This window comes from Salvelinus fontinalis, chromosome 34, assembly GCF_029448725.1.
Source record: "Salvelinus fontinalis isolate EN_2023a chromosome 34, ASM2944872v1, whole genome shotgun sequence".
Classification (NCBI taxonomy): domain Eukaryota; kingdom Metazoa; phylum Chordata; class Actinopteri; order Salmoniformes; family Salmonidae; genus Salvelinus; species Salvelinus fontinalis.
The window spans coordinates 3,898,932-3,908,961 of NC_074698.1; the positions used below are offsets into that span (position 1 = coordinate 3,898,932).

The 10,030-nt window shown below is 37.4% G+C and overlaps 1 protein-coding gene across 1 annotated transcript; it reads right to left on the bottom strand.

The window, feature by feature from the left end:
• Window positions 1-4,320: 4,320 nt before the first annotated feature.
• Window positions 4,321-5,549, bottom strand: LOC129832728 (interferon alpha-6-like). The gene is made up of 5 exons (XM_055896725.1): window positions 5,424-5,549; window positions 5,241-5,327; window positions 4,960-5,109; window positions 4,611-4,703; window positions 4,321-4,506 (listed from the first exon to the last, which is right to left on the bottom strand). The coding sequence occupies exons 1-5, from the start codon at window positions 5,547-5,549 to the stop codon at window positions 4,399-4,401; spliced, it is 564 nt and encodes a 187-aa protein (XP_055752700.1). The 3' UTR covers window positions 4,321-4,398.
• Between the last annotated feature and the right edge of the window lie 4,481 nt (window positions 5,550-10,030).

The window sequence follows — 10,030 nt, forward strand, 5'->3', positions numbered from 1 at the left end:
AACTTTTAAAGGCCTCGTGATCTCAGTCCACCTGTCGTACCTCAACAGAACCCAAAATGTATTTTTTATGACATTTTTTGAAACGATTTCCATCTAAACAAACACTGTATAGCTTGAAAATGTAGTTGAAACTATAATGTTGATCTCTTGGATGGTCATTACTTGAATCAATAGCTCTCTGACAGCGGTTACTTTTCTGGAACCCCATCCCTCATCTATTTACCAGAATAGTGGTTGAGTGACCACTATGGTGTTGTTTTGAACTGTAGATTGCCTATAAACAAATGAATGGATGAAAGACTGAATGGATGAATACATGGATGACTGAATATATAAATGAATGAAAAAAAACTATATGATAATAGATGCATGTATTATGTCATTTAATAGTGTTATAAATAAATAAATACATAGCCTTCACATATGAATAAATCAGTCAGTCAGTAAAAATATCATCAATCTATTAGCCAGCCTCAGGAACATGTCACATGTCTCCAATAATGATTATGAGGTTGTCCAACAGACCTCTGCTTCCTCACCGCTTGACTCTGCAGTCGACTTCGTCACAGCTTGACCATGTTGTCGAGGAATTTTTAAAACTGCACCAGTTTGTAGCGAAGCTCGGCTCCCACGATCTCACATGCGCATGCGCTGTGTTCCTGGAGCACAAACAATACATGCATTTTTTTAGTCAACTCAACCACAACAGGTGCTGCGCCAACGCGTCCTACGACACCACAACCGCGCCTGGAAGTTCCCAGTTTCATATGTGATTTGTGGCAGCGAAACACATCCTATTTGTGGTAATGTAGAATTTGCTCAGATTCATTTATCCTCTATTCGAGAGCATTTCATTTTGAACCCACCCTGTGGCGACCGGTTTTCTGAGTGTGCCCCATCTGTTTTGAGCCCCACCCGTATAACCACAACAACAAAAACGTTAGCATTTGTTTAACTTTTTTATGTTGTTGCCTGTTTTACTTGTTATTTGGCATTAATACGTTTCACATATCAGTTTGCAAACAATGTAAAAAAAACATTGACTTAATAAAGCTGCATACAAAAATTGTCTATTTTTTGCTTTCTTGAGTAAGACAAGTCATCATCGAATATTATAATAGATTTCATTGTCTGCTTAAATGCCCCGTTTTTTTATCCTACTGTTCTGACTTGGTGTACAGGGAAAACACTGTGAATAAGGTGATTCTTAATTTTGCTCTTTTGAAATGAATCAGAAAAACGTAATGAAAGTGAACAGTTTTTTTTCGTGTCTATGAAAATAATTACATTGTAGTAATGCAGTTCATGATAATAGTAAGCAATTATTCAGCAGGAAATATTGAATATGAAAAACAAATAACTCTATAATATATTAGTGAAGGGCTCTGTCTTATTAAATGAGGGCCATGTTCAATATAACTATGTTCAAAGTGTGGATATTGAACACCACACTTTTCAGATTCTGTGTAGGGTTAACCAAAAACGTTGTTTTGAAGAACCGTTGTTTCAATAGGTGTTTCACAGAGACCACATTTTGCTCACACATTTAGTCTGTAGACTCTCTTTAAATCAGGCACTGCAATTTGAAGCAAATTGCTGTTCAGCGTTTACATTGCACATCCTTGAAATAAAAATAGATGTTATTAATAGAGAGACTGATAGTGTTGAATGAAGTCTAAAGTTCAGCCATTTTACCTCACTGCTTGTATTTCTATGTGTTATGGATCCCTATTAGCTGCTGCCAAGGAAAATATACCTCTCTACTGATATCACATACATTGTCAAGCATTTCATACATGTTATCCAGATACTGACTGTTAGCACTTGGTGGTCTATAGCAGCTTCCCACCAGAATGGGCTTTATGGGAGGCAGATGAACCTGTAGCCATATTACTTCAACAGTATTTAATATGAGATCCTCTCTAAACTTTACAGGAATGTGGATCTGAATATAAACAGCCACACATCCACCTTTGGCATTTCTGTCTTCTCTGTAGATCTTATAACCATGTATTGCTACCACTGTGTCATCAAAGGTATTATCTAAGTGAGTTTCATAAACTGTCAGAGTATGAGTGTTGTCTGTTACAAGCAAATTATTGATTTTGTTAACCATATTTCTTAAGCTACAAAGTTAACGTGGGCTATTTTTAACACTTTTCTGGGATGCTTGATTGTTTTTCTTGCTTTACTGGGAAGCTTGTCAGAGGTAGACATGCTTGGGTTATTTATGTTAGTGCAGGGTGAGCTGCAGAACGTAGACTTCCTGCTAGGGTACACCACCTCAGTGCTAACAGTAGAACTCTGGTACATAGGAATATGATTACTGCATATAATAGCTGTAGGATCATTCAGGGCAGTAAGAGGGACATACTTACATGTTGTCTTCCAATGCCCCTGAGATAATGTACATTTGCTGAATCAATATGACAACTCAGCAACACAATGGTAGGGATTAAATGAGCTGGGCTTGGGTTAGTGAATCCACTGTGCACCTTTTCAGTCTATTCAGTGAATATTCTTCCGAATATTCATTACGTTATTGATTGTGGAACATAATTTCATAGATGGGTTTGAACCATAGAATTAGGAATTCTAATAATGTAATAGTATCTCCATGGTTGGAACGGAAGTTGTATAGGTGCTCAAAGTACACTGTTCAAAACAGACAGCCCTGTCCAGTTATAAAACACACTTCATTGAAAAAAATGCATTTGAATATAACTACATTTTGAAAAGATACATTTGACTTGTTTTAATGGCTTTCCTTTATGGATTAGTAGGCTATAGGACTAATTGTACTGCCATGTGTGAAAACTTCCTGAGCATGTTTAATACATATCTGAATGTCCACTATGGGGTTGCCACGAAGTTCAATTCTAGGACCGACTGTTTTCTCAATGATGTTGATCTTGCTGCTGGTGATTCTCTGATCCACCTCTACGCAGACGACACCATTCTGTAGACATCTGGCCCTTCTTTGGACACTGTGCTAACAAACCTCCAAATGAACTTCAACGCCGTACAACACTCCTTCCGTGGCCTCCAATTGCTTTTAAATGCTAGTTAAACTAAGTGCATGCTCTTCAACCGATTTCTGCCGCACACTCCTGCCCGACTAGCATCACTACTCTATACGGTTCTGACTTAGAATATGTGGACAACTACAAATACCTAGGTGTCTGGTTAGACTGTTAATTCTCCTTCCAGACTCACATTAGGCATCTCCAATCCAAAATGAAATCTAGAATTGGCGTCCTATTTCACAACAAAGCCTCTTTCACTCATGCTGCCAAACATACCCTCGTTAAACTGACTATCCTACTAATCCTTGACTTCGGCGATGTAATTTACAAAATAGCCTCCAATACTCTACTCAGCGAACTGGATGTAGTCTATCACAGTGCCATCCGTGTTGTCATCAAAACCCCATATACTATCCACCACTGCAACCTGTATGCTCTCGTTGGCTGGCCCTCACTACATATTAGTCGTCAAAACCACTGGCTCCAGGTCATCTATAAGTCTTTGCCCCAGTAAAGCCCCTCCTTTTGTCAGCACACTGTTCACCATAGCAACACCCACCCGTAGCACGTGCTCCAGCAGGTATGCCAATGAGTGGAATTGCAAAAATCACTGAAGCTGGAGTCTCATATCTCCCTCTCTAACTTTAAGCATCAGCTGTCAGAGCAGCTTACCGATCACTGTACCTGTACATAGCCAATCTGTAAATAGCACACCCAACTACCTCATCCCCATATTATTATTTACCCTCTTGAGCTTTGTCAACTCAGTATCTCTACTTGCACATCATCATCTGCACATCTATCACTCCACTGTTAATGCTAAATTATAATTGTAATTCTTTCGCCTCTGTGGCCTGTTTTTTGCCTTATCTCCCTACTCTTCTACATTTGCACACACTGTACATACATTTTTCTATTGTGTTATTGACTGTATATTTGCTTATGTGTAACTCTGTGTTGTTGTTTTTGTCGCACTGCTTTGCTTCATCTTGGCCAGGTGGCAGTTGTAAATGATAACTTGTTCTCAACTGGCCTACCTGGTTAAATAAAGGTGAAATAAAAAATAAATACATAAAAACACAACGACAGACTTGGATACAGAATGAGCACTCAGATTAACAATATTTAATAAAAGTATAATTTTTTTATTAACTTAACATTTGATGAAGAGCAACAACAGGCACGATTTTCAAAAAGATAAATAAATACATTCATAAATAGGCCTACATAAAGAAATAACCTTGATAAATAAATAAATACATGTATAATATTGCTGTTTGACATTGCACATTGCATGATTGTAGAATAGAAGGCTTTTAAAATCAAGCACAATTGTAAAACACAATAGTAAAAAAGATCTGCAAGTTCAAATTCATGTTCTGTTGGACCACAGAAGGCTATCAGAGTTATGTTTCAGAATGAATTCTAGGGTGTATAGGAGCTCTTTTCGAACCACTTCCCAGGCGCAGTAACTGAAATTCTGTGAAAATAAAAATAAACTGTTAAGGCAATGTAGGGTAATATTGTCCTATGTAGAGATATTATCAAAACAATGTGTCTATTTGTTTTCAACCTATATTCTACCTTTTCTTTTAGGACTGCTGCAATGTTCCCAAAGTACGTCTTCAGGCCCTCTGCCCTGATGGGATAATCACTTGTATCCACACTGCCCATCATCTGCCAGAAAGAAAGAAATAGGCAGGCGATGAAAATAATTAAAATACATCCATTATAGTGTATTTGCTTGTACCCTACTTTTATTTTAGGACAGCCGCACTGTTACGTAAAGTAAGTATTCAGTGCCTTTGCCCTGACTAGATAATCACGTGTATCCACACTCCCCATCATCTGACACAAGAAGGAAATAATTGAAATGTCACCATAACACACTTAAACAGTTAAGCTATCTGTATTGGCATAGGTAGGTACTCACACATTTGCTCTCTTCAATCTGACGGTAGATAATGTTCTGAAAATACTCCAACTTCTGTTGGTCCCACATTGTCGGCAGCTCGTCGGTTCCAAACAATGTGTCGATGTTCTTCAATGTCTCATAAATTGCCTTCGCACCACTGCTGCTCAACTGAAACGGACAACAGCATTAATTTCAAATAACATAAATGGCAGTTTAAAGTTTTCTACTTTCTAATCCTAACGGTTGCAAATACTCTTTCATGCTGTAAAGAACACTTGGATATGCTCGCGTGCCCTTACCTGTGGCGCGCCGGAGGTTGCAAATGCGGTGGCTGGGAATGACATGACGATATTCTCCTGCAGGCACTCTAGAGGAAAATGACCCCCCTGAAAGAAAGAGAAAACACATTGTTCACGTTGAGCTATTCAGTTAAACGTAGTTGGATAATACATCTCAAGTCAAAAGTAATTTAAAAAATGTACCATGTCTCTCAGTAGGTTGTGGGTTGTTCGCACCAGCTGTCCTTGTAGCTGGCAAGGCATGGGCATCGAGAAAACTTGCACAAGGCAGAGGAAGGCGCTCATCCAAGTGATAGTCTGAATTGCCATTCTTAGGGTAGTTAGATGATCTGTTGAAGATGGTCATTGTTAGTTGAATATAATCCAGAAAATAATGAATTGAAGCCTGAAGCAATGATCAAATGATAGCATGTTGTTGACTTACCTGTTGCCAGTATATTGCAGATGTCCTCCAGTCAGAATGTGGTTTGTGTTCTGATTCCATATCTGCGGAATATTTTAAATAGTGAGGATTGAAAGGATGTACAAAAAGTGAAAGGGTGTCGCGCTAAATTAAGAGTTGAAATGAATGAATTTGGGAAAGTTTTGCCAAGTGAACCGCAAGACCGGATTTCTCTTTTCGTGTGCTCCACTTCCCTCTCATCATGTTTCGAGTTTTCCTTCATAGGAGGTACATTGTCCTAAGTAGGTTTAAAAAATGTAACGTTGCTAAGAAAGACAGGGAGAATGAGAGAGAGGGAGAGAATCGACCGCATAAAATTACAATGAATGCAGTCGACCTCTTCATCTCTTTCTCAACACCAAAATTAAACTAATAGCACTTTTATGAACTAAGGGAAGACCTACTACTATGTTTGTTTGTTAATTACAAAACTGCTATTTGCATGTTTGTTTGTTTCTCACTCTGTGTGTCTGTGAGAGAGGGAGTGAGAGATGATCATTTAATATGATCTCGTTCTGTTTGCATCTTCTGTCTTTAATCCCATTCATGTCTAAACATTCGAATTAAACTGTTGATAATAACTGAAGATTATATAGACATTAACCAGCATTTTATGACGTGTGTATCTGAATAATCAGGCTAACATTAACATTTGACCATTTATTACTTACGATAAATTAAATTAACCAATGTGCTAATGTATTGTGATAACATTATCGTAGGCTTAGTAGAAAAATACCTAAATCTTAATTCCTAATAACACTACATCTCATCGTCTTGGATATGTTTAGTTAAAGGGGCAATTTCTGCGAATGCTACATCCAATTTTGGACTTTAAATGAATGATACACAGGCTACCTATTGACTCTTGAAGAATTTATAACTTTTAAAGGCCTCGTGAGCTCAGTCCACCTGTCTTACCTCAACAGAACCCCAAATGTACTTTTTTATGACATTGTTTGAAACAATATACATCTAAACAAACACTGTATAGCTTGAAAATGTAGTTGAAACTATAATGTTGATCTCTTGGATGGTCATTACTTGAATCAATAGCTCTCTGACAGCGGTTACTTTTCTGGAACCCCATCCCTCATCTATTTACCAGAATAGTGGTTGAGTGACCACTATGGTGTTGTTTTGAACTGTAGATTGCCTATAAACAAATGAATGCATGAAAGACTGAATGGATGAATAAATGGATGACTGAATATATAAATGAATGAAAAAAACTATATGATAATAGATGCATGTATTTTGTCAATTAATAGTGTTATAAATAAATAAATAAATATATAGCCTTCACATATAAATAAATCAGTCAGTCAGTAATTATATCATCAATCTATTAGCCAGCCTAAGGAACATGTCACATGTCTCCAATAATGATTATGAGGTTGTCCAACAGGCCGTTTCTTCCTCACCGCTTGACTCTGCAGTCGACTTCGTCACAGCTTGACCATGGTGTCGAGGAATTTTTACATCGGCACCAGTTTGTAGCGAAGCTCCGCTCCCACGATCTCACATGCGCATGCGCTGTGTTCCTGGGGCGCATACAAAACATGCATTTTTTCAGTCAACTCAACCACAACAGGTGCTTCGCCAACGCATCCGACGACACAAAAAAAAACGGCGATTGGAAATTCCAACTTTCAGCGAAATTCATCCGATTTGTGGTGATCTATGATTAATTCCTCTGATTAATTTAGCCTATTTTCGAGTGCATTTGATATTTGATCCACCTTCTGTTTCAAGATGGTGTTCAGCTTGTAGAAATACGTTTTCAGAGACCCTTTCCCTGAAGTAACTGACCCTCCATCTCCAGAGGATGTCCCAACACCACACCCGACCTGAAGACAATATAAAATGGTGGTGAGTGAATTAGTTCCGTCTTAAGAAAAGTACTGGAAAAAAAAATTATCGCTTAATTAAATCACAAATTAAAGACCTATGCCAATTATTGTCTGCCCCCCAAATATAACTTAGGCTACAACATGAGGGATCATACTTACGCATCCCTCCAATTTCTTAACTTAACTAGTTCACCTGTTTTTGAACAGGTTCCGTGTTTCTTTGTTCCATGTGACAGGCTGTTAAATAACTGGGCCATATATTCCAAAGCCTCTAATGCAACCACAGAGACGTCCTAGCCCTGTATGTCTCATAAATTAGGATGTCTCATAAATTCTATGGTTTAACTTCCAATTTATCATTTTGAAATTGCAAAAAATCAAACACTATAGTTTATTCTATCCAAATCTTGCTACATGATACACTTCAGTATCTTACCTGTGTGTTCGTGTAAACATGCTCTGGCAACATGCGCTCGACTTTTCTTTTAGACACAAAACTGGAAATTGTCCACCCTGAAATACAGTCATATCAATATCAAAAAGTGAACTGTATTGGAATAGTATCCAGAAATTAAACATTGTGGTACAGAGAGTGAATGCATTGGTTACATGAAACGTGCTATTATACAATAAATGTAGGTCTAATAATGAGAAATATTGAGCATCAAATTGTACACACCAAATAGCGGAGAGGTGCAAAAAATAGCGCACTTGCGCATGAACTGCGTCCACCCTTACAGATCGGATGCTGCCGTGTATAAGCAGAACAGAACAGAGTCAGGTAAATACTCAACCATTTCAAGGCTAGCATTAACATTTGAATATTTCGTCGATCGGAGAGACTAGCAGTCCTACAAGAATAAACCAATGTCCCAATGTGTTGTGATAACATTATCGTAGGTTAATCAATTTTAAAATCCTCATGAGTTTAGTTCAACAACTGTCTTACCTCATCAGATCCCAAAAATTAGAAATGTTTATGCTATTGTTTGAAACCATGTAAATGTAAAACAGAACACTGTATAGCTTCCAAATGTAGATAACACTAGCCCATAACTTTAATCTCATAGATGGACATTCCTTTCATCCCTAGCTCTGTGACAATGATGACTGTTCTCCAACCCAATCCTCAACTATTTAGAAAAATAGTGGTTCAGTGACCGCTTTGGTGTTGTTTGAACAGCAGATTGCGCCTTTAAAAAAGTCAGTAAATAAACAAATGAATGCATGAAAGAATAAAAAGGATGAATGACTGAATTCATAAAATAATTAATAAAAACAATAAGAGAATAATTATTTAATTTTATTATAGGATAGAATATATTTCCATCACATTTAAATGTCAGTCAACCAATGTTTATAAGTAAATCATTCAGTCAGTAATTATATCAGCTGTCAATCTATTAGCCGGGCTCAGAAACATGTCACATGTCTCCAATGATGATTATGTGGTTCTACAACAGACCTCTTCTTCCTCATGGCTTGACTCTGCTGTCGAGGAATTTCTTGAACCGCACCAGGTTGTCGCGAACCTCCAATCGCGTGATCTCCAATGCGCATGCGCTGTGTTCCTGGAGAGGACAATATATATATATATATATTATTTCTTCACTCAACTCAACCACAGCAGGTGCGCTGCCAACGCGTCCTATGACACCACAACAGCGGTTGGAAGTTCCCAGTTTCATATGTGATTTGTGGCAGCGAAATGCATCCTATTTGTGGTGATGTAGAATTTGCTCAGATTCATTTATCCTCTATTCGAGAGCATTTGATATTGGACCCACCCAGTGGCGACTGGTTTTCTGAGTGTTTCCCACCTGTTTTGAGCCCCACCTGTATAACCACAACAACAAAAAAGTTAGCATTTGTTTAACTTTTTTATGTTGTTGCCTGTTTTACTTGTTATTTGGCATTAATACGTTTCACATATCAGTTTGCAAACAATGTAAAAAAAAACATTGAGTTAATAAAACTGCATACAAAAATTGTCTATTTCTTGCTTTCTTGAGAAAGACGAAATTCATTGAATATTATAATAGCTTTCATTGTCTGCTTATATGCCCCGTTTTTTTATCCTACGGTTCTGACTTGGTGTACAGGGAAAACACTGTGAATAAGGTGATTTTTAATTTTGCTCTTTTGAAATGAATCAGAAAAACGTAATGAAAGTGAACAGTTTTTATTCATGTCTATGAAAATAATTACATAGGAGTAATGCAGTTCATGATAATAGTAAGCAATTATTCAGCAGGAAATATTGAATATGAAAAACAAATAACTCTATAATATATTAGTGAAGGGCTCTGTCTTATTAAATGAGGGCCATGTTCAATATAACTATGTTCAAAGTGTGGACATTGAACACCACACTTTTCAGATTCTGTGTAGGGTTAACCAAAAACGTTGTTTTGAAGAACCGTTGTTTCAATAGGTGTTTCACAGAGACCACATTTTGCTCACACATTTAGTCTGTAGACTCTCTTTAAATCAGG

Bases quoted from the DNA above. Each gene is read 5' to 3' on its own strand.
- LOC129832728 (XM_055896725.1), bottom strand. From the start codon at position 5,549: ATGGCAATTCAGACTATCACTTGGATGAGCGCCTTCCTCTGCCTTGTG. The intron at 5,328-5,423 runs GTACATTTTTTA...TCTTTCTTTCAG, and splicing joins ACAACCTACTGAGAGACATG to GGGGGTCATTTTCCTCTAGA. The intron at 4,507-4,610 runs GTAGAATATAGG...TTATTTTCACAG, and splicing joins CAGCAGTCCTAAAAGAAAAG to AATTTCAGTTACTGCGCCTG.